At 40.8% G+C, this 27576-nt stretch overlaps 1 protein-coding gene across 4 annotated transcripts in view; it reads right to left on the bottom strand.

The window, feature by feature from the left end:
* Nucleotides 1-7464: 7464 nt before the first annotated feature.
* Nucleotides 7465-27576, bottom strand: part of IQCB1 (IQ motif containing B1) — a 24635-nt gene continuing 4523 nt past the window's right edge. For all 4 annotated transcript variants that reach the window (XM_020805870.3, XM_020805842.3, XM_020805852.3 and 1 more), the window contains exons 3-14: nucleotides 26783-26945; nucleotides 26496-26625; nucleotides 24991-25084; nucleotides 24724-24823; nucleotides 23657-23829; nucleotides 21799-21908; nucleotides 20717-20826; nucleotides 13730-13872; nucleotides 12795-12943; nucleotides 11740-11868; nucleotides 9579-9735; nucleotides 7465-8601 (exon numbers count right to left, since the gene is read on the bottom strand). In XM_020805870.3, the coding sequence (XP_020661529.2) occupies nucleotides 8375-8601; nucleotides 9579-9735; nucleotides 11740-11868; nucleotides 12795-12943; nucleotides 13730-13872; nucleotides 20717-20826; nucleotides 21799-21908; nucleotides 23657-23829; nucleotides 24724-24823; nucleotides 24991-25084; nucleotides 26496-26625; nucleotides 26783-26945 (1685 nt within the window). In that variant the 3' untranslated portion in view covers nucleotides 7465-8374. The remainder of the gene's footprint in view (nucleotides 8602-9578; nucleotides 9736-11739; nucleotides 11869-12794; nucleotides 12944-13729; nucleotides 13873-20716; nucleotides 20827-21798; nucleotides 21909-23656; nucleotides 23830-24723; nucleotides 24824-24990; nucleotides 25085-26495; nucleotides 26626-26782; nucleotides 26946-27576) is intronic.

Genomic DNA, 27576 nt, shown 5'->3' with positions numbered 1-27576 from the left:
GTGTGGGAGGAGGGGTAGACGGATGGATTGAGAGGCTATTGTTCTGAGCATCGTGAACCTTGGTTGTCATGGCCGGCAAGGGGCTATCAGAATGGCATTGGAACACTTCTGTCACAATTTGACCATGGTGTGCAGGAGAAGTGAGATCAGTGGAAAGAGGTAGAGGAAATGCATATTTCATGTTGCCATGAGAGCATCGCTGAGGGAGCCTCGACCCAGGCCTGCTCTGGAGAAGTACTGGATGCATTTGGTGATGCTCGCTGTGGTGAAAACATCTATATCTGGATGACCCCATTTGGCGCACAGTTGGAAAAATATGGTGCCGTTGAGGGAACACTCATGCATCTGAGAGTTTAGTCCGCTGAGAGAGTCTGCTAGTTGGTTATGTTGTGTGGCAATGTGCACCGCTATGGGGAAGATATGGCGCATCAGGCACCACTCCCAAAATTGGACAGCAAGATACAGAACAGGTAGAGAGTGTGTACCTCCCCTGTTTGTTGATGTAATAGAGTGCTGTTGTATTATCTGTAGTCACTTGCACTGCGGTGCCCGAAATAAGTAGTTCGAAGGCGCGGAATGCGTTGAAAATCGCAAGCAATTCGAGGTTGTTGATATGCAGACCTTTCTCGTAAGGGGACCAGGTCACATGAAATTGCAGATCGTTGCAATGTGTGACCCAACCGACAGGGCTGGCACCGGTTGTAATTTGAGTCATCAATTGGAGAGGTGCAAATGGTCTGCCCAGAAAGAGGTTGGCCAGGGTGATCCACCAAATTAACTGAGAGGCAAGTTCGAGAGTGACCTGCAGAAGCACTGTGGGTGGGTTGAGAAGAGAGTCAAATAGGGAGAGGTACCATGATTGTAGCGAGTGCATTTTTTAGTTGAGCGTGCTGGATAACGGATGTGGTGGAGACGATGAGATCAAGGAGGCATTGTACTTGATGAACTGTGACGAGCGCATGAGGCTGGAAGTGGTTGACAAGAGTACATATCTTGATCGCACATTCTCGAGGGAGATAGGCCCTTGTGTGACGTGAGTCCAGCACAGTGCTTATGTAAGTAACCCTTTGAGAGGCAGTTAGTACTGATTTGGTGATGTTGACTTTGAGGCCCAGATCTGCTAGTACAGAGAGGGTAACAGCAATGTCCTTCAGTGCTTGTGCATGTGACTGAGCTATGAGTAACCAGTCATCGATGTACAGAAACACTGAGATTCCTAGGGTGTGAAGGTATGCTGCTACGGGAGCCATGCATTTCATAAATACTTGCGGTGCTGTGGAAAGGTCAAACGGAAGGGCTTTGAATTTGTAGGTAGTATGACCTAGGGAGAAGCACAGAAATTTGCGGCAATCTTGTCTGATGGTAATATGGAAGTATGTGTTGCTCAATGACTGAGAACCAGTCTCCATTTTGCAGAAGAGGAAGAATATGTTCTAGAGTCACCATGAGAAAACGCTTTTGAATGATAAAATAATTGAGGTTGTGGAGGTTGAGAATGGGCCATAGACCGCCATCTCATTTCAGGATGAGGAAATAGCGAGAGAAGAACCCTGGGTCGGAGGCACTTGGCCTGATGACTGAAATGGTTTCTTTTGAAAGGAGAAATTGAATCTTTAGCTCGAGGGTGCTGGATGGAGGGATTAGGACGGTCCGCGGTGGGGGAAAGGAAATGAACTCTAGTGCATGTCCGGTGGATATGATTGACAGAACCCACGACCTGGTGGTTATGCTTGCCTCCAAGATCGAAAATGAGGCACTACGCGGGTGGTGGGAGGAGTGGATAGGGTACGTATATGGACGGTAGGCAAGTCAAAGATTCCGTTTGTTCTTTTTATCAGGATGCCTGAAAGATTGGCGAGGACTCTGATGCTGAATGTGCTGACAGGGTTGGAATGTGGAGGACGAGTGAGATAAGCAATGTTGTTTTTCCGGGAAGGACTTGTATTGGTGGAAAGGATATGGACGACACCACTGGTATCTCTGAGGGCGATAATATGACTGAGTATTATATGAACGAGCTGTCTTTCTCATCTTTTGTAGGTTGTCAAGAATTTCATCCGTTTTCCCATCAAATAGGCCCACACCGTCAAAGGGTAAGTCTTCAATATGAATCCTAGAGTTCTCTGATATTTGAGTGGAGCGGAGCCAGGCATGTCTGCACAGAGCTACGGCTGTGGCCATATGTCTGGAGGGTGATTCTATTATATGGCTTGCAGTGATGCATTCTTGTCTCATCAATGTCATAGCCTCCTGATAATAGGCGAGACCATGAGGCTTGTACTTCCAAGATGCTGACTGTAATGAAGGTAGGGCTTTGTTCCAGAGGAACCTATGGGAGGCTCCCACTGCTGCTAAATAGTTGGCACGTAAGATGAAAGATGCTAGAGACTAAATTCTATGGCCAATAACGTCCAACTTTCTGCCCTCTTTATTGTTAGTGCAATTACATGCTCGGTTTTGCGTTGCGTCTACAATTACTAAGTAGGAGGAGGATGTTTTGAGAGAAATTCTGTATCATTGAACATGGATCTGAGGTACTGAAGATGGTTTAGACCAAGACTGCTTAATCAGTTTGAGCAGTGATAGAATGAAACCCATCCAAAGTGGGGGTGTCTGATCCTCATCAATATCCTCATACACCTTATCAGATCCTGAATGAGTTGGCTGCTGGACCTCAAGGTCCATGGCTTTGGCAATGTGGAGAATCACTTTATTTATTTATTTATTTATTTATTTATTTATTTATTTATTTATTTATTTCCCACCCCCCCTAGACAGCGTCTACTCGGGGCGGCTTACAAAATCAAAAAATCATTAAATAATAATAAAAACATCACAATCAAAAATAAACAACATTCATACTCATAAAAAACATTTGAACAATAATATAGCATGATCAAGATGGGGAATCCAAGAACAGAAAGATAGAATTCAGGAACTGACATGAGGGAAAGCCTGCCTGAAGAGCCAAGTTTTTAAATGGCTCTTAAAAACAATTGTGAGTAAGATGAGAAATCTTCTGATGGAGATGGCGAATTGGTATTGACCACATCGGAATCAGGAGTTGGAAGATTGGGGAGTGATTCTAGTAGTATTATTGAATCCGAGGAATCAGAATCTGAAGATTGTGCTGGTGAAAGCGAAGAGGCCGATGTATCAGGAAGAGCATCTGGCTGGTGTCATTTAGGAGCCACAGTATTGCTTTTGCGAGATATCAATTGAGTTGAGTGATCTGACTTATGCTTTTGAGGTTTCTTAGGGTCTACGGTACTGGGCGAAGGGCCGGTATAAGTCGTGATGACCTGTAGGGATGATGAATGGACTTGAGAAAGAATAGCCATATTGGCCGTTGGTATAGAGGGCTTGGTTGGCATTTTTGGCTTCTTTGTTACCGAAGTTACCGGAACTGGAGCTGCTTGAGTGTGCCGCTTATGAGGTTTTTTTTATGGGGCTTTGGTACCGGAGGGGGAGGAAGTCCTTATCATCCAAAGTCTGATCGTAATAGTAGCCAGACTGGTACTAAGGAGGCAAGAGGGACTCTGAAGAATCCAAAGGGTAGTAATATGCGTACCAAAGGTGCTTGGGTTCAGCGTAACATTCGGTATAATGATGCCAATACCGTCTAGGCCAGGTGTTTTAAACTCAATTTACCTGGGGGCCGCTAGAGGCAGAGTCTGGGTGAGACTGGGCCGCATCAGATTTTCCACCAAGCGGAGCAAGAGCCCGAGGAAGCCGCCCAGGAGTTTCCTTAGCCGACAGACAGGTGGGCTGGCTGGCAGGCTGCAGTTCCGGATGGAGGGGGCAAGAGGTGCTGTCTTGGGAGAGAGCCAGCAAGCGAGGCTAGGCTTTTTTTTTACTCTTGACAGCAAAGGATGTGTGGGCGCTTTGGGGGGGCAGGCAAGGCGAGGGCCACAAACTATCATCTGGGGGGCCGCAAATGGCCCCCGGGCCACATGTTTGAGGCCCCTGGTCTAGGCTGTGGTTCGTAGTAAGCCGGAAGCTCATAAACGGTGACTCGCTTGGGATGGTGTTGTCGAGCCCGAGAGTCCCGCAATATCAACAGTCCCGAAAGTCTCGGAGGCTGCAAGAGCAATATTGGAACAGCCAGTGTACTCAACGTGGTGAAGTTTAGCTCTCTTCTTCTGCAAAGGCACTGAATCAGCAGGGACAGATGCTGATTCAGACTCACACCCGGACACAGAGCAACCCAGGTGTTTGGGGCTCGAACAGGCAGTACAGTTACCTCAGCCGAGGTGTCCACCCAGGAGGGAGATTGAGCCAACAGAAAAGGTGGTTGTCTGGTTGGAGGCGGAATGGTTTCATGGTCAGTATCAAGATCAATAGGTGGTTGATCCTGCACGGGAGGATGTTGTACCAGTGGCTCAGCATCGATGGAAGACTTCTTTGGTTTCTTTGATTTGGTACCGACTGGTTTCGGAGTGGATTTTGGTGTCGGAGTGGATTGAGATGCCAATTCTGAGGATTTAGGCATTTTTGGCTTAGATTTAGGTGTTGGTAACAGAGAGTTGGTAGCAGAAGGGACCGGGGGTGGTTGTGAACCCTGTGTCTCATCCATCTTGGATGGGGGAGAAAGAGATTGCTCCCACAAGAAAGATTTAAGATGCTGTTGGTGGAGTCTGATGGCTTGTTTAGTAAAATTTTTACAATGGGAGCAGGAGGCCGGTTGATACGCTTCCCCCAGACAAAATGGGCAAGAACCGTGGCTGTCAGACACAGGCAACTTATTTGTGCACTAAGTGCACCTCAGCCCTGTGGGGGCCATAAATAGCAGGAATGGAAAGGAAGGGGGGTGGGGGAAATAGTGGAAGGAAAGGGGAAAAATAAAATTCAAATCTCTATTCTAAATAACAACAATGTAATTATTATGTTTCCTCAGGAAAAAGAACCAGCTTGCTTGAACGGAGAGCTCACAAAAATGAGACCTAAACGGCGGCAAAAAGGAAATGAGGCAGTCGTGACAGGTGGACCATGTGTACTAGGGGGGCGGTCCTAGCGAATGCATGTTTGAGCTCTAGAATATTCTGGAGACCTTGGCGCAGGTGCAGATTAAACCCATTAGTGTGAATTTACAGAGACCATGAAGAAGAAACATTTTATACACTCATCTGAAATTCTAGCTACTGGAATATTTTCTTGGGGAGAACAGCTACCCAGAAAATTCTGAGAGTGATATGCATATGTAATTACACAATTTCCCCGAAAATAAGACCTAACCTGAAAATATGCCCTAGCATGGTATCTCACCCATTTCCCATGATTTCAAGAAAATCTCCCAGTACTTTCTTCCTGCACTATGAGGTTCTGTCTCCCAGTGTATACATGACCCTGCAGTCATTGCCCTCCTTCATTTTCAACAATCAGACACTACTCCAATAACATCACATTTAAAATCCCATTTTGTCCAATCAACATTATTTTACAACTTTCTAATATGCACATTTGCTAGTTATTTGACCTGAAATCTATACTTCCTGATTATAGAAGTTAAATTCCAAAATGTACAAAACTATCATAGAATTGTTGTAGGGCTGGAAGGGACCTTGGAGGTCTTCTAGTCCAACCTCCTGTCCAAGGCAGATCTCATGCCACCCCAGACCTCAAACCATCCTGGACAAATGGCTGTCCAATCTTTTCTTGGAAACCTCCACCTATGGGACACCCACATCGGGAGGCAAGCTGGTGCATTGCTTAATGGTTCTCACCACCAGGAAATTCATTTCCAGGTTGATCTTTCTCTGATGAGTTTCCACCCATTGGTTCTTGTCCTACCCTCAGGCGCAATGGAGAATAAATCGATGCCCTCTTCCCTGTGGCAATCCTTCCGATATTGGAAGACTGCTATCATTTCACCCATCCGTCTTCTCTTTCTTAAGCTAAACATACCTAGTTATTTTAGTCATTCTTTATAGGATTTAGCCTCCAGTCTATCATCTTTGTTGCTCTTCTCTGCACCCTTTCCAGGGACTCAGCATCTTTTGTGTATTGTAGTGACCAGAACTGAACACAGCACTCCAAATGCAACCTTACCAACATGGTATAGAGTGATACTATCACTTCCTGTGATTTTGATGCTATCCCCGTTGATGCAGCCTAGGACTCTGCTGGCTTTTTTGGCAGTTTCAGCACACTGCTGACTCATCCTTAGGCAGTGGTCCACCAGGACACCTAAATCCCTCTCACAGGTACTACTGTTGAGACAGGTACCACCTATCCTGTACCTGTGCATCTGGTTTCTCTGTGCAGGGCCTTACTTTTCCTGCCACTGAACTGCATTTTATTGGATAGGGCCCAATGTTCAAGTCTGTCTAGATCCTTCTAAATGTTGAGTCTATCTTCCAAAGTATTAGCAATTCCCCCCAGCTTTGTGTCATCAGCAAATTTGATGAGTGTTCCTTCAATCCCCTCATCCAGGTCATTTATGAAGGTGTTGAAGAGCACTGGGCCCAAGACAGAACCTTGAGGGAACCCACTGCACACTTACCTCCATGTAGTAGATATGGTTCTATTGAGGACCACATGTTTTGTGTGGTTGGTCAGCCAGCTGCAAATCCATCTAGTAGTTGCGCTGTCTATCTCACTTTGTTCTATCTTATGCAGAAGTAGGCTGTGGTCTAACTTATCAAATGCTTTACTGAAGTCTAAGTATACTACACCCACTGTGTTTCCTTGGTCCACTAATTTAGCCACTTTATCAAAGAAGGCAATAAGAGGTGTTTGGCATGATGTGTTCATAAAAAAACCATGCTGGCTTCTAGTAAATCACATTATATTCTAGGTGCTCACAAATCTGCTGCTTGCTTATTTTTTTTCCAGGATTTGCCCAGGTATTGATGTCAAGCTGATTGGTCTGTAGTTTCCTGGATACACTCTTTCCCCCTTTTTGAAGACTGGAATCACATCAGTTCTTTTCCAGTCCTCTGGCAGTTTGCCGTGCTCCAGGGTCACTCAAAGATTTCATTCAGTGGTTCCGAGATCACATCTGCCAGTTCTTTTAGTACCCTGGGATGTAAACCACCCAGTCCAGGAAACCTGAACTCATTCAAAGCAGCTAGGTGTTCTTTTGCCACTTCCTTAGCTATTTTGATCTGCTTCCCTCTCGTCTCCTATAGTGCTGCTTTTGACAGGGTGGACCAATTTTTCCTTTTGTGTCAATTGGTGCAAAAAAAAAAAAAAAAAAAAACAAAACAAACCCGAAGAAGTTCCACTTTCTCCCTGTTGCCTGTCACCTTCTTGTCATCTTCTCCCACTAGTGGACCAACCATTTCCTTGGCTTTCCTCCTGTGTCTTACGTGTTGAAACCTTTTTTTGTTATTTTTGCCATTTGTTGAAAGTTTTAGCTCATTCTGAGCCTTAGCCTTCCTGACTCCATCCTTGCAGATTCAAGCTATTTGCTGGTATTCTGTTCTAGTTATGAGCTCCTTTTTCAGTTTTTTATACTTATCCTTTTTGCCCCTTAGCTTGTCAGAGCGCTCTGTGAGCATCCAGCTAGTCTTGTCTGACATTTCCTCTTTTCCTTTCTCTGTGGTATTGTTTTGGTTTGGGCCTTTATTATCTTGCCTTTCAGGGTTTCCCAACCATCCTGAACTGTTTTTCCCTTCACGATTTCCATCCATGGAATCCCTCCTATTACATCTCTTAGTTTGTTAAAGTCAGCTCTCTTAAAATCTAGAACATTAGTCTGACTTGGTACAGTTACCCTTGCCTGCATGATGAGTTCTAATATCACATGGTCGCTTTCTCCTAAAGTTTCTACAATTTCCACTCCCTCAACTATTTCCTCCCTATTAGTATTAGGTCCAGTATGGCTGACCCTCTAGTTCCCTCCTGCAACCTTTTGGATGATTAGTCAGCCAGGCATGTCAGGAATCTGTTGGATCTCCCACTAGCTGCAGAGTTGGTTTCTATATCCATGTAGATACAGTTCCTCATTACTACAGTGGTGTATTTCCTACACATTTCAGCTAATTGATTTGCAAAATGTTCATCTATTTCCTCTGCTTGGTTAGGTGGTCTGTAGTACATGCCAACAGCTATGTAATTCGTTTTCCCCTAATATTCAGCCAAACAGCTTCAGGAAGGCTTTCATCGTTGGTCTTCTGTATTACAGTACAGTAGTAGTAATTCTTTACATACAGTGCAACTTGTCCTCTTTTGTTGGGTCTGTTTCTTACCAATTGAAAGAATACCAGCTATATGATTTGTTTCTTTACACGTATTAGGACATTTTCTTAATAATAAAATGAAATATCGTGTTTAACCAGCATTGGAAAAACTGCCTACTAGAACACAACCTCAGATGATAAAATGCACAATTACACAGCTATTAGCTAGCCATTTTAATTATGCCTCTCAATTATGCTTTACTTCCACCAATGAACAAAGTTCCCAATTCAGCACTCAGAAGATCTTCAGAGACAATTTCTTCATCAACTAAGTCCCCTTCTAGTTTCTTCCACCAAGGTGATCTGGTATATTTTAGCATAGTATTGTGGCACTGCTTGGCTTTGACTGCTACAGGAACAGATCTACTCATAAAAACAGTCAGATCTTTCATGGTAGAACTTGCAAGACCTGGAGCACCTGTGGTAAGAGAAAGAATTTTCCCCCATATATTTGTTTTCCTTGAGAGCCTAAGTTGATTATATCCAGATTCAGTGACTTTGTACCCGATCTGACACGGAATAGCTCTTCATATGCTATATGGTTTTTATGGTAGGATAAAGAATCTTGCATGGTTTGAATTGTATGGCATATCCTGATACTAGTAAGAACTCTAATATAGAATATAAAAATGCCCCATATCAAAATAGTATTTCTGTGTTTAGAAGCAAGTGTGTTGCATCTGAAAACCCAGTGTCAGAAAGCATACAACAGAATTAAAATAAAGTAAGATCAGATAAAATATAAAATTGTATTTTGAGATATTTTCTCACTAAAATAAATACTTGACTTCTCCCACATGAGGCCACTCTAGTGATTAACTAGAGTACATAATTTCTGCTTTGCCACATCATAGTTCAAACAACAGCAGCAAAACATTTTTAAAATTATTTTGTTGGTCCTAATACATTACATTAGCTGGGACAACAAAATAGCCTGTCAGGGATTTATTGGGGCACATTTTGTCCCAAATGTTTCCTTTAAGTAGGAAAAAAGATTATATGCAGAGATTCTGAAATCTGGGGATGCTGATGTTAAATATCCTGCAGGTGACAAAATCGTAAGATGTCCATTTTCTGCAGACATTCTGCAAGACCAAATTGATGTAAGTCACCTTGTATTCTTTAAGGAGAAAAGACGGGTTAAAAATAATTTCAATAATAAAATAATATACCATTGTGGTGCAGGTCTAAAGAGGAGCACAACTAAAACACCTGTGATACCCAAAGGATACTTGATTCACAATCACACAGCCAATGATGACTTCTGAAGATGATCTCAGGCTTAGAGAAGTAACAGTTATGAGCTTAAATCAATGCTAACATTAATTTTCATTACAGTAGAAATAAAAGGTGAAGATTTGAATAAGACTGGGAAACAAGGGATTTTACACCTACACATCAGGTGATCCACATCTGTGCGGACTTGGGCTAGCAAAGCTTTTCTATGCTGCTCTGCTTTGCGGCCCTGGTTTCTCTTCAGCAAATACTGGGCCAGCTTTGTCTGAGCTTGGTGATGAAGTTCTCTGCTCATTTCTTCTGACATCTCAGAAGCCTGGGGAAAAATGATGGTGCCTGTCATTGTTAGCCGTTATCAGCTTCAAATCTTAGTGGATGCCTGCAACAGAACATTTGCATTCCTTGGGCACTTGTAAATCTAATAACTATGCCTCTTCCTGTGTTTTCTCCCTGCAGTCATCGATCCATCACTGAATAAATTTAGTTTTCTAATTAGGATTCAGGAGGAACAAATTCATATTTCTTAATGGTGAAAAAGGCCCCAAGCGACCCCCAATATCTTATTCTTAGGCCAAATAAAGAGTGAATACTATATTAATGACATTTTCTGAGTTTATATAATCCATACGTATTTACGCATTTTGGATCTGTTATATTAGGTAAAGGCTATAGAACTCTAATAAAGGCCGCTTATTGGTTATTACTTTTCAAAACACAGATGCAAGATTGTTAAGCCATCATTACTTGGGGTACCCATCCATTTCTTCTCTCCTGCTATGGTGCTCTGCCCAACTAGCGTTATAGTCTAAAACAAAAGTTCCTAGGAAAAGATGAAACTAGCTCCTAGTAGCACACTTGCACCGAAAGCAAACACAACTCTCCTGGGCAGCAGCATATCTGACAGAACATGGACAAGGATGCCCTACCATTTCAAGAACACTTTTTAAAATTTTACCTTGGAAATGAAACAGATTAAACCATAAACTGTTTTGTAACCAGACTAATGAATTTCACTACTTGTACGTGATCTTAGAACAATTTCAGTTCGAATAGGGATGAACTGGGCCTCTATCCCCCTAGTGTTTGTACCATAAACAAGCTGTTGATGCTGTGTGAGAGCTAGTGCCAAAGTAGTGTAAAGGTGAACCACTAGACAGCACTGGTTTTCAAACTGTCTTCCTATGTAGCTTGAATTCCTCAGAAGCTTAGAATGGTTTCTTCAGTGGCTGGGTTTACACCCAATAAGCTAAGGATACAGGGTAAGTCTGGCATATCATTTATGAGCAACATGCTGCCTAATAATTGTTGCAACAAGATTGGTATCAGAGAAGATTATTCAAGCCACCTTAGGAGGAACTTTATCTGTCACTGCTGCTCTTTAGCTAGGTGTGCTTAGTTGTTATAATTCTAAGAACTCTGACATACTGTGTATAAAGGCACTGGAATAAAGCATGCTGTGCAGTCAATCCTGCTACAAGCAGGAACAGTTAAAAACCCATGGATCTTCTGTCTATGGTATACTTCTCACAACATTCAAACCAGCATTTGGATTTGTCCTTCCCTTGAAAATCCTGAGGAATCGCCCATATATTGTTGCTAGTTTATTCTTCTGGCATGTCTAAGAAGACACAGGCTACATTCTCAGATTTAGACATCAGGATAAGCATACCATGGTTGGAGGGTTGATGGTTTATGAGCTTCTCCACTTATAGGAGGAGTGAACAAACACCAACACGATGCCTTCATTCATAATGAGCCAGAGGTTTTTAGACTTGTAACGTGTAAACTCAGTGATAATAACAATAGCAGGCAAATCAACCCAGAAAAGAGCCTGAGTATTCTTCACTAGTCCCAATACTCCCTTGCAATGTGCAATGGCAGAAAAAGACTGGAAATAATTTAGTTCTCAATCTCTAGCCTACTGGATGTTCTATGAATAGCCATGAATTCTTGGAAAAGAGCCCCAAATATGTAGAGAACCAAAGGTTAAGAACCACATGTTTGGGCCAGCTATTCTCAGTGGCAGCCCTGGCACATTTGAAGGGGACTGCAGACTTTAAAATGTGAGAAGTTTCTGAAAGATATCTGTTTGTGTTGTGTCCTTGTTTGACTGGGGCCCCTGGAACCTGAGAAGAGCTCCTAAAAGGGCTGTGGCCAAAAAAAGGGCCAAGAACACCTGGTTTAGGCTATACTCAGTCCATACAGGAGAATATCTATAACATACAGATCCAGGCAATGTTAAGTGTAAACTGCATGCACGCCCAAAAGCCTCTACATCAAACTGTTGTAGCGATAATGACAGATGATGATGATGATGTACCGGATGAAATTTGGTATAGTCATCCACTTTTTTCTGCAGTACTAATCTCTTTTCATCAGAGAGAGATGGGGGCTGTTTCCAAAGAGAATAAACCTTCTTTTTTCTTCGCTTTTCCAAGAATTTAAGCACCTGGGGGAAACACATGGTGACAACAGTTTTTAATTCTGTTTGTTTTGTTTTCTTCAAGAGAGTTCCTTGAAAAGCTTTGTGATAAGCCTGGGAAATCATGCAAGAAAAATATATTCTGTTTCACAAATGCAACCTCTGCAACCCAATTAAAACAACACATCTTACAACATTTTCCCTATGTACATTGTTTAAACAACACCGAAAGTCTCAGCTCAGAGCTCCATGCCGGAACAAGAAAATAAACAACCAAGTTTTGATGCAGGTCTGTTTCTAAATATTAAATGTGAAGAATGAATACTGATTTTCCTAATACAATTTTCCACCTTGCTTTTGTTTTTTCTACTGAAAAGGAAGTTCCATCCTTCAGACTGAATGGAAAACCCCATAGCTGATCAAAAAACAAGCACAGGATTGCAGGATCTGATTAGAGGGCCCATGTAATTCAGCATCGTATTTTCTGATGCATTTGTACAAGTCAGACCATTGTAATAATCCGACAAGGAAGCAAATGCATAAGAATTATTTCTTGAGTATGGTTTTGTAAGAGCAGTATCTAACAATCTTGGCCCCCAAAGCAACACTGAATTAAAGACTGATTTAATATACTCGTAAAAAAGATTCCAAATAATAATAATAAATAAGATTCTATTCCCAGGATAGACAGAAATGCTCCATCTGTACAGTTTTAACTCACTGGATACTGCTTTTTCTAACACTACCTTTGAAGGGATATTTGGACTTTTGCAAGTTGCATGGTTTCCATGAAGATCCTGAAGCCTAATAATCAATTAATTCATAAGCAGTTCTTAAAGTAAACTGCATTGGAGATTATGAATTGTGTACACACACAGACAAAGTTAATTAAGTTGATTATTACACTAACTGAGAATACTGATTGCATGGTACTACTTGATTTGCATACTTACCACTCTCTGAAGGACAACAGCTGCTTTATATTGCTGAAGAGATTTTTTCTGCTGATGAAAATTTTTCCTTGCCTTAAATGCTCTCCAGTATCTCTGAACAGTCAGAGCTGCCCTCACCTCCATTTCATGCATATGCTTATCTACCTGACCTAAGAGATAAAATATGTAGCTGTATTATTAGAAAACCTGTGACCATGCAAGCAGAATTTATTTGGGTTTTATCCTGCACAAAAGAAACGACTTATAACATCCACTAGTTGAAATTTCCTTTTGCATGGTTGTTCATCAGCCAGAGAGGTCTGTGATGCATCATATCCAGCTGCTACACCAATTATATTCTATACTAAATTACACAAAACTGTCCATATGTACCTCCTCTATGCTAATTATTCTGTAATTTTCAATATACAGATCTACATTTCTACAATAGGTCAAAAATAGTGCCATCTATTAGAGCAGAAGCGTGCAATGAAATGTGCAGGTGAACTTAACGAGTTGCCCAGACTTAGATGTCAAGATTGTCTTGGTCACACTTGTTACCACCTCTCCATAAGTGAAGGAGACATGGAATAAGTGGATGAGGAAGTATGCAAACCCAAGGCTTGTTCACAATCACATCTCAAGAAGAGCCTTGGATGCCAAATAACATATAAGCACACTCCATGACTTTGCATATTTAACAGGTCAACACTGAATTGTATGTTTACAGCTGTTTCTAGCTACAGGTTATGACATACCTCCCATTGCCCTCAAAGTGAAGCATGTCAAATTGTTTTTTGGACGTTTAAAGAAAAGCTTTTCTAGAGCACTAGCCATTAGGAAATGGAGTAAAGATAGACGTTTTCAAGTGAACATTTCACAAAAAGAGAGAATGGACATCGACATCTATATAAAATAAAAATAACAATTTATTCCTAGAACTATAATGTCCATACCTGCATGAACTATTTCCAACAGTGTAAGCTGTCGTTCATGAAACTGTCTGATTGCTCTCTGCCTCTGAAGCTGCAGGTGCTGGCGGAGGCTCTCCTCTTCTTTCTGTTTTTTCAAACTTTGCAATTCCCGTTCTCTTTTAGCTCTACAACAAAGTTTTAACAATTACCAAAGGTTTTGAACCTAATACCTACACTGGTCTTTTGGCTATTGTTTGGACTAAAGCTATCTAACACAACCAGAAATCCTACTATGCAGAAATTACATATGTTCCTCACAGCACCAAGTAATCTAGTCTTCTTTTGCATCCTTTAGTAAAACTAGCAAGACTAAGTAGTTTTGTCTTATTTCCACTAAACTATCCCCGACAAGGGGTCAAACTTCAGAACACTGAGAAAACATTGTTGCAGACAAAGTCATAGTTAGCCATAGAATCAAAAGTGACCTAGTCTTATTTCTACTAAAATATGCCCGAAAGGTGGGCAAAAGTCTGCCACTTTCTATCCCATGCTGTTCCAATAACAGCTAGTGCCATCAGATTCCTACTTTTTTGTCAAAAACCCTTTGTTTGTAATTGAGGAATTTAAAAAAAGTAAGGGTACACACTCCTTTTCAAGGTAAGTATAATACTTTATGGTTGTTTGATAATAAGTGCACAATATCATATTCTGTAATCAGATTTTCTGTATCTATATAAGAATTTCAGTTAGCCTTTAATAAACACTTATTTAGAATTTTAAAAGTTCACTCCTAGTTCTCAGTTAAAGATTACAGTTCTTCCCTGTAAGAATAGAGTATATAAACAACAGAAGTGAACCAATTCTCTGTTTAGAGGTGGTTGTTTCACAGAAAAATTAGCAGCAAGTATACAAAATTTCAATATAAGGTGCAAACTTTCTATGATAAAAGAAGTGTTCATTAAGAACATGGGAACCATATTGATCAAAGAAATAATATTTAAGAATTAATCCTCTCAGAAATAAAGGAAGATATGTGTACAGAAGCAGTTTCTATGTTAAAATTCCTAGATTAATTAGGCCTCCTGGTTCTCACAATAAAAGCACCTATGTATTTAGGTCTGATCATTCAACCTAAACTCCATAATTCTTACTGTGATAGAATGGCAGATCTTCATATAGTTTTATTACACAGACAGAAATATACATCCCAACAGTCTCAGGGTACATAGACATTGTTATAAAAGGTAAAGGTAAAGGTTCCCCTTGACAATTTTTGTCCAGTCGTGTTCGACTCTAGGGGGCGGTGCTCATCCCCGTTTCCAAGCCATAGAGCCAGCGTTTGTCCGAAGACAATCTTCCATGGTCACATGGCCAGTGCGACTTAGACACGGAACGCTGTTACCTTCCCACCTAAGTGGTCCCTATTTATCTACTTGCATTTGCATGCTTTCGAACCACTAGGTTGGCGGGAGCTGGGACAAGCGGCGGGAGCTCACTCCGTCACATGGATTCGATCTTGCGACTGCTTGGTCTTCTGACCCTGCAGCACAGGCTTCTGCGGTTTAGCCCACAGCGCCACCACGTCCCTACAAACACTGTTATACATTAACGTATTTGGGTCAGGTTTAACATTGGCAGTGAAAGCAGTACAGTGGTGCCCCGCTTGACGACAATAATGCATTCCAGCAAAATCGCTGTACAGCGAAATCGTCGTCAGTTTTAAAAAAACCATTGGAATGCATTGAAAACTGGTCAATGCATTCCAATGGGGGAAATACCTCATTGTCCAGCGAAGATCCTCCATAGGGCAGCCATTTTCGATCCCTTTCTTGCAAAGAATCGGCCCGGAAAACAGCGGGGAGACATTTTGCAAACCACCAGTCAGCTGTTTTTAATCATCGTCAAGCAAAAAAATAGTTCCCGAAGCAGGGACCAAATCATCGTTAAACGAAAATTGCCCATTGGAACAATCGTTTTGCTATTGCTATAGCAATCACAAAAAAGGCATCGTAAAGCGATTTCGTTCATCAAGCGGGGCACCACTGTACTGTAATTCTGATTTTAACTGCAGATCACTCTGCAAGCAAGAAACCTGTGTGTGAAGTCTGCCCTCTAATGGATACTTCAAACAAGTGCCTGTTAAGACACTTTTGTATTTTTCAACTATAGGCTGCAAGTCTAAATGTATCTTCCCACCTACAATTCTGCAACCCCTAATCCAAACCTGTACCAAAAATCTACTTCTTGCCTAATTTTAGTGATGTAACAAAAATGTTTAGTGGAAAATATGAGTATGTGTATCAATATTGTAAACATTTTAATGGGAACCAGGGAATAAAAACTGATAGACATAGCAAGGCACTTAACAATGGACCTGAATGGGATTGAGTCTTTGTGGATTTTGGCATTGGCTCCCCAACATATGAATTAGCAAAATACCTAGCCACCCTCCTACAGACCTACATTGGACAAACCTCATCCTACATCGAGAACTCAGGACATTTCATAAACAAGATCAGCACCCTAAAACTCAACCCCAGGGACCAACTGATCAGGTCTGACATAGTAACCCTATTCACCTAGGTACTGATAAAGGACACTCTGACACTCATCCAGCAGATCTTTCCAGTAGACATTAAGGCCCATTTCCAACACTGCCTAAAGACCAGCTACTTTCAGTAGGATAACGATTTCTATGAACAGACAGATGGAGTGGCCATGGGGAACCCCCTCAGCCCAGTTATAGCGAACTTCTACATGGAACATTTTGAAAAACAGGTTCTGGATTTGGAACCCTTCGCACCCACAGTCTGGTTCTGATATGTGGATGACACTTTCGCAGTTTGGAGCCACGGTGAAGAAAAACTGGATGAATTTCTAAACCATCTCAATAGCATCCACCCAAATATACAATTCACCATGGAAAAAGAAACAGAGGGCCAACTCCCTTTCTTAGATGGTCATATGCAAACCTGACCTCCTATTGGGACACAGCATCTACAGAAAACCCCTACACAAAAACTCCTACCACTACCCACAACAAAAAATAGGCATAATCAAAATGCTGGTAGACCATGGGAATTGGAACTGTGAAGCTCAATTTCTCAGCACTGAACTCAACCATCTGAATTGGGCCCTACAGGCAAATGGCTATTCCAAGAATGAAATCACAAGAGCCATCGAACTCAGAAAATAACACGGAACTGATAAGAAACACAGCCCCCGCAAAGTAATTCTGCCATACATCAAAAGGGTCATGGACCACATGGGGAAACTTTTGAAAAAACACAACCTACAAACAGTATTCAGGCCCACCACATAAATACAACAAATGTTACAGTCAGCAAAGGACAAAAGGGATCCCTTCACCACTGCAGGAGTACACTGGATACCCTGCAGTTGTGGCCAGGTATCTATCGGGATGACAAAACATAGCATCCAGACCAGAATCAAAGACCATGAAAGACACTGCAGACTAAAACTGGCAGTAGCTGAACATGCCCTGAAACAAACTGGACATGAAATCCTATTTCAAAACACAGACGTACTGGACAACACCAACTATCATTATGTTAGACTACACAGGGAAATCACTGAAATCCACAAACACCAGCACAGGTTCAACAAAAAAGAAGGAAGTCTAAAAATCAACAAAGCCTGGCTCCCAGCACTGAAAAATACATCCTGCAAAGGTCAATTAATTCTACCCAGCCACAAGGACCAGTGATCACTGCACACAAAAGACCAGCAACAATACCCATCAATCACATTGACAGATCACCTCGCCCCTTATCAGAACAAAACATCCATAACAAAAATTACCCTGATCACAGGAAACCCGCAATCTCCTGAAAAGAACAACAACAAAAAACCTTATCCCACAGCTACAAATACTCAACAATCCCACACATGACACCAGAACACAGACAGAATTCTTGCTCCTGTCCTCTGAAGATGCCGGCCACAGAGACTGGCAAAACATTAGGAAGAAAAACCTCCATAACATGTCCAAACAGCCAGAAAAATCCACAACAACCAGTCAGGTATTTGGTCGACCTCTACCATCTATTTATTTCCAAAAGCTTGAGGGATTATCTTGCTAGGGAACAACAAGATAGATTTTCTCCAAGTTTCTCAAAGATCCTATAAAATATACTGCTAAATATATCACTATGCCTGGTTACTTAGAAAATTTGGAGAATTCTTAGGCTGTTCACATTACTCAACTTGAGTATTACCCAAATGACATCACTATGGCCCCTTCGCTGGGTATTTTTAAAAGTCAATTAAAAACCTGGCTGTTTAGGCAGGCCTTCCCTCCAGGCACTACTTGATTTATTTTTTCTTTCTTTTCCATCTTGAATGATTGTTTATGGTTGTTGTAAATCACTGTTACTTTTAAATTGTTTTATTTACTTGCTGTCAGCCACCCAGAATAGCCTATGACTAGATGGGTGGGGCATAAGTATAATAAATAAATACATATTATTCTCAATGTCTGCACCCACTGGCTATCATGGAATGATAGAAGGGTGAAGTTGGAAGGGGCCTATAAGGCCATCAAGCCCAACTCTGTTTGATGAAGGAATACAAATCAAAGGATATCTGTCAGGTAGTTGTCTAAGTTGCTCTTGAATCCTCCAGTGTTGGAGCACTCACCACTCCTCAAGGTAATTAGTTCCAGTCGCACTGCTCTAACCATTAGGAGTTTTTACTGATGTTCAATTGAAATCAGGTTTCCTGTAACTTGAGCCTATTATTGTGTGTCCTGCACTCTGAGATGACCGAAAACAGATCCCCTCCTCTGCATGATAGCCTTTCCAGTATTTCAAAAGTGTTATATTACTACTCAAGTCTTCTTTTCTCAAGGCTAAACGTGCCCAGTTCTTTCAGTCTTTCCTCAAATGGCTTGGTTTCCAGCCTCCTGATAATCCTTGTTGCCCTCCTCTGAATTTGTTCCAATTTATCAGCTTCCTTCTTGAAATGCAGTGTCCAGAACTGGACACAATACTCAAGGTAAGGCATAACCAGTGCGGAAATCCCGTGTGGGATTTGGAAATTATACTTCTGTTAATGCAGTCTAAAATAGGTTTTGCCTTTTTTGTACCTGCATCGCATTGCTGGCTCATATTTAGCTTGTGATCTATGACAATTCCAAGATCCTTCTCGCTGACAGTATTGCTGAGCCCAGTATTCCCCATCTTCACAACTGTGGGTCTGGCTTCTTTTTCCAAGGTGCAGTACTTTGCACTTAATCCCTGTTGAATTTCATTCTGTTGTTTTCAACCCAGTGCTCCAGCCTATCAAGATCATTTTGAATTTTGTTTGTCTTCCAGGGTATTAGCTATTCCACCCAATTTTGTATCATCTGCAAAGCTGACAAGCATTCCCTTCACTCCCTCATCCAAGTCATTAATAAAAATGTTGAAGAGCACCGGATCCAGGACTGAAACCTGGGGTATCTCACTTGTTACCTCCCCCCAGTTGGAGAAGGAGCCATTAAACATCACCCTCTGAGTATGATTCTGTAGCCTATTATTTATCTACCTGATACTTGATCTATCCAGCCCACACCTAGTTAGCTTGCTTTACTGAAGTCAAGAGATACTATATCGACAGCATTCCCTTTGTCTATCAGGGAGACAGAATCATGGAATAAAAAATGAGTTGAGATTAATCTGGCAGGATTTGTTCTTGACAAAAACTAGTGACTACTGCATAGTTTTTAGGTGCTTGCATAGTGACTGCTTTATAATTTGTTCCAGAATTTTCAGTGGGATTGATGTCAGACTGACTGATCTGTAGTTCCCAGGTTCCTCCTTCTTGCCCTTCTTTGAAGATAGGGGTAACATTAGTCCTCCTCCAATCATCTGGCACCTCACATGTTTCCCATGATTTCAAGAAAAAAATGAGCAGCAGTTCAGAGTGTTCAGAGTTTCATAGTCTGTCCTATGGAAAAAGACTGAGCTAAAATAGGAATTGAACTCTCTGCCTTTTCTTTGTCATCTGTTATTATTTTTCCATTTCCATTAAGTAGCTGTGCCACTATTTCTTTTGTTTTTTCTTTGCACATACCTGAAGAATGCTTTTTATTGCTTTTATTGACTCCAGCTAATCATAACTCATTCTTAGATTTTGCTCTCCTAATCCCATCCCTGCATTTCCTTGCTTGTTGTCTGTACAGTGGTGCCTTGCATTATGATCTTAATCCATTCCGGAATGATGGTCGTAACTCGAAATGCTTGTAAATCGAAGCACCATTTCCCATAGAAATTCATTGGGGCATGATTAATCGGTTCCGGCTGAAAATTTTTTTTTTTTACAAAAAACAAACAAACAAACAAAACACTGCAAGTCCCATTGGAACGTGTTGGAGCCGGGGAAAAAATCACCCCAAACTAAAAAACACTTGCAAGCCCCATCGGAATGTGTCAAGGCCGGAAAAAAAATCACCCCCCCCCCTCAAAAAATGCAAGTCCCATTGGAACGTGCTGGGGCTGAAAAAAAATCACAACAACAACATTAATAATAATAAAAATATCCAACACAGCAAGCCCCATTGGAAGGCACGAGGGCTAATAAACAAACAAACAAACAAACAAACAAACAAATAAACAAATAAATAAATAAACAAACAAACCAAACAAAACACAGCACTGAAACATAACATAATTTTGGTAATTAAATTTCTCCTATCCTGTGCCTCAAGTTTCTTAGGTTTCCTTAGGCTTGAGTAGATCCTAGGGAAGCCTTTGGGGACAGTGGTGGAAAGTCTGAAATGCCTTAAAATAATCTCTGCCACTGATTCAGATATTTAAGACACCGCTCCTCCAATTCCTGCTGCCCTCAAAAGCTTCCCTATGACCAAAGGGATCCCAAAGGAACCTAGATACTTTGGGGACAGGGACAGGAAACTTTTAATTAACAAAATATGGCTGCAGCTGATGATATTGTCAGACTTATATGACATAATTTTACATTACTAGATTTGAGTCAATAACTTTTAATAAAGTAAAATTCTGTTCTTACCTAAAATTCCTCTGCAATGTCGTTACTGCTTTTGGGAGCTGCTTTAATCTCCTTCGTGTTTGAAATCCTCTCCACGCTGCCTGAATTAAGCATGCTGCTTGATGTAGTCTCTAAAACCAACAAGTCAGAGTATCACACTCATTTTTTCATTGCATAATTGAAAATGTCAAAGCAACTGTGATACCTTCGCTGTCTTGTGTTTATCTAACAGTTTCTCAGGATGAGGCAGGGGAATTCTAAACTATTTGTCAGATTTCTTCCATAAATCCAAATGGTACATCCAATTCCATGTCGTAGGAGATCTCTACATATTTTGATGGAATGAAGAGCCCCCTCTCTCAGTCTTTATCTTAAGCTCTTTGAGAAGTATGTGCTTCCCTCCTCCAGCACTACCATAACTACCTTCCAATCCCAGAAGTGTCTAGCAGAAACCTGGAGATCTTTTCAGTACCATTATATAGAATGATACATTGGGGGTAGGGTACTCAGTTCTCTTGCCCTGCCATACAAGAGCAACTTTCCCTCTAATTTTCAGCCCTGCTAGGTGGGACTCCACCCCCATGCACATGACTCTGCCCCCCATGACCCTCCCTGAACAGGGTTCCACAACTGGAACCAAAGGGACTGAGTATGAATGCTGTGTGGAGGGGATGGAGTCATGCCTGCTCACGCTGCTGAACACCTTAAGAGTCCTACCTAACTGAGCTTTAGCAAAGTGCTAAGCAACTGCTAAGTGTTCTTTTAAGGTCAGACTTGTTCAAAGGGCTTACGCTATGCACTGAAGTCCTGGGAGTTGCCCCAGCACAAAGGTGGTAGGTAAGTGGTCTGTCGAGCTCTCTGACCGAATGGCAGTGGCCCTTTAGGGGGTCCGGTGCACCACAGTCTAGAAGCTGCCTTGTAGCATTAAAACACATGGTTGAAATGTTGTAAAACAAATAACTAAGGAGCTAGATATGGCAATTGATCCATTGGACCTGTAATAAGGAACAAAAGCCAGCTTGGGGCTCAGAAATAATTCACGGCTGAGGTCTAACACAAACTACTTCCACCAAATGCAGAACTCAATGAAACTTCCAGCATACCTGTGTTTTGCCTGATTTGAAGTTTTCTGAATACAGCAAATCCAAAAGCCGATTGAGGTTCCTGTCAAACTCTTTGCCAGTCCACTGCTTGCTTAGAAGAGTCTGTAGTCCTTAAGAAGACATACCAAGAAAAATATGCTGCTTTGGAAAAAACACTAGTTATCTTGGTCATCCTACATTTCTCAATGATGAATTATAGTTGCACATGCAGGAGCAGACCGGTAGTGTGAATTTTCCATGCAAAACAGATGAGTGGCAACAAGGGGCCAAAATATTAATGAAGAGCTGAAACAGCTAAGATACTCTTCATACAAGCCCAAGGTTGCTGTTTAGTCGTTAAGTCATGTCCAACTCTTCGTGACCCCATGGACCAGAGCATGCCAGGCCCTCCTGTCTTCCACTGCCTCCCGGAGTTGGGTCAAATTCATGTTGGTAGCTTCGATGACACTGTCCAGCCATCTCGTCCTCTGTCGTTCCCTTCTCCTCCTGCCTTCACACTTTCCTAACATCAGGGTCTTTTCCAGAGAGTCTTCTCTTTGCATGAGCTGGCCAAAGTATTGGAGCCTCAGCTTCAGGATCTGTCCTTCCAGTAAGCACTCAGGGTTGACTCAGTCCAAGGTAGTAAACCCAGATTTGCCTCCTGATGTACACTGAAAGATCTGCCACCTATCATAGTGTGGGGATTTTGTACTCTAAAGTTCCATCTTGTGGCTATTAAGGGATACATCACTGGTGTTTAGCATAATCAAGCTATTGTAGTATAAAGATGCATTGTTCTATGATTCTCTCTCTGCGCAGGCGTGGAATGCCTTAAGACTGATAACCACACGACGCCTCTATGGCCAAATTCTTATCTTATGCTAGTTTTGCTTGTTTTGCGTGCTTAATAAAAACGTCTGGGGTGAAGAAGGTAGCCATCTTCTTCTTCTTCTCTACCGGTACCTGAATACTAACAAGATAAAGTCTGCAGTGTCTTTTTTCTCAGAGAATTCTTCTCATCAACTGTTGCCAGGCAGGCCTGGTAATAGTTCCCTGGCTATTTTCCCACATCATAGCCCTTTTTTCTTAACTGCATTTACTACATTTACAAATCATATTTTTACACACTGTACAAAACATTTTGTTCTGAATATTACTGCACCTTTCCAGATGTAAAAGAGTGACAGTCCCTCTGCCTCACATTCCTACTTTGTTTTAAAAATGGTACAATAAGCAAGACAATTAAGGCAAATATTGTTGACAGAATTTCAACTACGTAACCTTGGTTTAAAGTAAAATCTTTCAAAACAATTGCCGTGGTTGAATAAACTTGTACCATCTTAGAAATACGATTGCTGGATACGAACACTCCAGGAAAGCTTGGGGAGTATCCACTGCATTAACAAAGGGCAGGTGCTTTGGATATCACAAAACCCAAAGGGGTTAACTCTAGGATAATGGTACAATAGCTAACTTGAAGTCATTTGGGGAAATATAGGTGTATTAACTCAATCAAGTGGCACTGCTGAAAAAGAAACTTTTAAAAAATGTCTATTCATGGGGCTTCACCTCTCATGAGAAGGACACTATTTTCTCCAAGTCAGGATGAGAGATGCAGTTAGTTTTAATAGAACTCAATTAAGAATGTGTTAACTGAACACACCACTGAAGTCTTACTGTACCTCACTGTGTCTTACCAGTTTATTTACAAATTTAAGATTTTTCACAACTGATACATGAAACTATATTGTATAAAATTATCTTTTCTCATAGTGAAAATTACAGTGAACCATATATCCCTTCAATTGATAATCTATGCCAATGGCCATTATTCTAGATTTCCCCCCCCAATTCCAAGGAAATAAACAGCATGGCAAACCTTTGTAGCGGGTAACTAGTGTTGTCAAAAGCTGAGCATCAGATTCTGTGATCAACAGTAACAGTGTCACAGCTGCATTTCCTATGACAGGATTGGATGTGGAGGAAATCTTGTAAACAAGTTCATCTAAAATGCAGTGTAGAGTCTTTTCAGCTACTTGAAGTAATATAGCACTGACAAAAGCAGAAAACAGACAAAATAATATTGAAGTCTACCCAAGGTGGGGTGGTGGAAGGTTAGCTTATACTGCATCCAAAACACAACACAAGCACCTTTAAAATCTGACTATAATGTTTTATTGTAAGGAAAATTGGGGAGGAGATAATCCATGCAGGCAGTTTTGAGTATCAAAGGAAAGGCATGAAAAAATGTAATAAATAAATCACTAGGCTAAACCAACAAAAAGACTTCCAGAGAAAAATGATTGCTCACTAGATAGCACTGAATGTCACCTGTCTCTCAATATAATAAGCCATAAAGGACATTCTATCTAGAGTTAGAATAATGGGCAGTTGGTGAGGACACAAATGAATTAAGCAATGTGTTACCTGTTACTAAGATGATACAGCACTTCTATCTTAGGCGGAAAATATGTTAACATGTGCGGTGGTAGTAGAAAGAGCTGGATTAACATCATCACTACATTTCAAAAACATTCAGGAAGGGGACTTGACACATACAATTCCGCACAGTGATTTCAGTAGTAATGTTAAGTGCTAGCTAAGAAAGAAAGAATCTTTCACATTCAAGATTCTTTAAGTCCTGAATGTTAAATAAATGTGAAATTCCCACAAAGTGCAATCCATACTAAAGCAGCTGTGCATGTTGTTTATAGCCACTGGAAAATTACTGCAGTATAAAAGGGCTTGCTATGATTATTCAGTTCCACAATAAAATTATTTATGAGGTCACTACTCTGGAGATAAAATTGATTAGGAAAGCACCTAAAATTCTACAGAGTCCTCTTTTGGTAAAATATTATCCCTCGTCCACAGAAGTAAATTCTGAGTTGAAATATCTCAATCATTAAGAGAAACACTTCCAGATATAATTTAAGTATGGTTTACCTGTTCACCTTTAAAATGTTCTGTAACACAGACATAGTTATAGTGGAAGTTTCAACATCATCAGTCATCAGCAGTTGTTGGAAGTGTTTATTCTGAAACACTAAAGTGAAAACAGGAAGTCTAACTTAAGCAGGGGAAGAAATATCAACAAATCTGTAGTTTTACCAATAAAAATTCGGTTTAAAAGCAGAATACAAATATTAGATGAGACACTCCCACCCATCCTTCTAGTTACAATGATGATCATCCAGACCCCTTTCCCCTTACCATTGCCTGTTAGTTGAATATGTCTTCCACACAGCCTGCAGATGGCATCAGTTACTGTTCTGAAACTGTTTAAAAATGAGTTTCTCTCTTCCTCCTTGAAAAACAAGAAACAACACCTGCAACATTTAAGGTCTGTTTGTTGAAACATATATTTAATAATCTTAACCTCCAATTACATTTGCTAAATAGTACTAGTCACTCTGAAAGCCCCTTGGAGCAGGCGAATACAATGCTACGTCATTGGCAGTGGAGGATACTTCTGACCTGACCACTGGATATGTCCACCGGTTTTCAGAGATGTATCTTTATGAGAAATGCAAAAACTACACAATAATGGGTAGATTTTTTACATATGAATGCCATCCATTCACGCAAGTGTTATCCCTTGATATCTATTTCCTGCTGCAACATTTTCTTCCATTTGTCAAAGACCTAGAACCATTTTTAGAATGGAGGTTCAATTCTTTATCCTGTGGCAACTGGCAGTAATTGATCCAGTTTTAAAATCCACTTCTCTATTTGTTCTGTATGGAAAGCCAGCTGGTTTCTTAGGTTAGCTCTCATTTAGGTCTGTTTGATGTCAAGCCACCAAGCTGTTTTTTGAAAGTTCCATATAAACCATCTACACCATTGGAGCAGGTGTAAATCAGAGGTAGCCTCTCTCAGCAGGGCCATTTTTCAGATTTCTTGGCAGCCAACCCTAAAGGAAAAGGGCATGGCCAAAGAGACAAATGTGTCTATATATTATTGTCACTGTGACTGTCATTACTTTGTACAAGGTTGAGACTATAGGTATAACTAAAAAAATTAAAACTATATAAAGTTTAACCAAAAAAATACACCTTGCTTCTTTTACCGGCCAATTGTTTTTTTTTAAAGTAAAACCAGAGGAATGGGGCTCCAGGAGTGCTGCTGGCCACTCATAACTGCCCCCAGTTAACCTGTATGATACAGAAAGACTGAGAAAAGATTTTTTTAAAAACACTTAAATTTTAGGAGGGTTCTAGGGGGCTCAACAATTATTCTAAGGAGCCTGTTGCAGCTCACAATTCATATGTTGCTCATCCCAATGGAAATGTTTAAAGTATGTCTCACACTTTAAATATATTTGGAAATCACTTCTTGACCACATAGAAGAAACAATACAATTTCAGTATGCAAGATCAATAGTATCTACAGAAGATTGTTTTCTTGACGCTCTTAGTTTTATATGGGTGGGGAGAGGCTACACCAACACTCTTGAGATCATTGAGAACCTGGGATTATTCTTTTTCCCCTAATATTTCTCAGCTGTTTCACAGAGTTGCATGGGTAAGCACATCCATGTAGTGTATTGTTGGCTTGCAGTGTAAAAGGTGAATAATGTTTGTGCCAGGAATGGAGGAGGTTAACTCTCCATCCCTTACTGCCTGAATAAATCCGCATTCAGCATGTTAATGTGTCAAGAAGCACATTAATGGGTCAACAGTTCCACTACACAACATTAAGCCAGCCAGTTCAAATACCTTCAATGTGCGAACAAAGCGTGCTTGCAGGCGCTTTCCCAAAAAAAGGAGGTTGTCTACAGCAGAAGGAAGTAGTTTGTTGTAAAATTCTTCAGGGTCTTCCTTCACTTCGACATCCATACAACACAGGCTACAAAGATAAAATGCATAGACATCTTTCTTTTAGCCATCTGTAGGTAACACACTCATATTCCCCTTAATCTACTACACAGTCACACAACAATTTAAAGGTTGAAGAGCTAAAGACAGAACAGGAATAAACGTTTGTAACTATGGCACATTTTTACCTTAGTACCTCGGCTATATCTGCAGCAGTAGCCCAGCCTCCAGATACTTTTGTATAATCTTGCTTAAGGACGAATACACAATATTGAAGCAGATTATAGTAATATACGTCTTGCTTGATTTTCTGTGATTCGTTACTTCCAGATGGAACGCTACTTAAAATATCTAGGGAAACAAACAAATGAAAATATTCAATGAGCCGTATGTTAACAAAGCCTGTATTCAATGTAATTATAAGAAATAATTACTGTACATTAAACTCTAGCAATGTGGGACACTTTCTTTGCCTATTTTATTACAACACCCAATATTTCATCACTGAAGAAGATGCCACAGCCTGCTAGACGGTATTTAAAATCAATTAAGGTCGAACTAGCAATTCATACTTAGAGGATTGCTGGTTGAATCTGATGGAAAAGACAGGATGGACAAAGCAGGGTGGCATAGAGAAGAATAGGGCAATCGTGTAGTGACAAAAATGGCTCAGAAATTTTGAACAAACACAAAAAATGTGCGCAAAACACTGTAAAATGAGAGATTCTGAGTTGAGTTCCTGGTAATCAGATGGCAAGACTCCTTTGTTCAGAACAGCTAGAATTAGTAAACTCTGACCACAAAGACTTCCTTTACTGGAAAGCAACCCTCTCACAATTAGCACTTCCTCTAAAAATAATGCAACTGTGATTCACCTTCAACTCATCTTCAGAATATACGAGACCTGCTTTTAGATAGCAATAATTTTTATCATGAATGTTTTAAGGGCAGAGAAAGCTACTCTACCAGAAATATAGCAAAA

This window comes from Pogona vitticeps, chromosome 1, assembly GCF_051106095.1.
Source record: "Pogona vitticeps strain Pit_001003342236 chromosome 1, PviZW2.1, whole genome shotgun sequence".
Classification (NCBI taxonomy): domain Eukaryota; kingdom Metazoa; phylum Chordata; class Lepidosauria; order Squamata; family Agamidae; genus Pogona; species Pogona vitticeps.
Note: the sequence above shows the minus strand (reverse complement) of the source record. Positions and strands in the feature narration are given on the sequence as shown.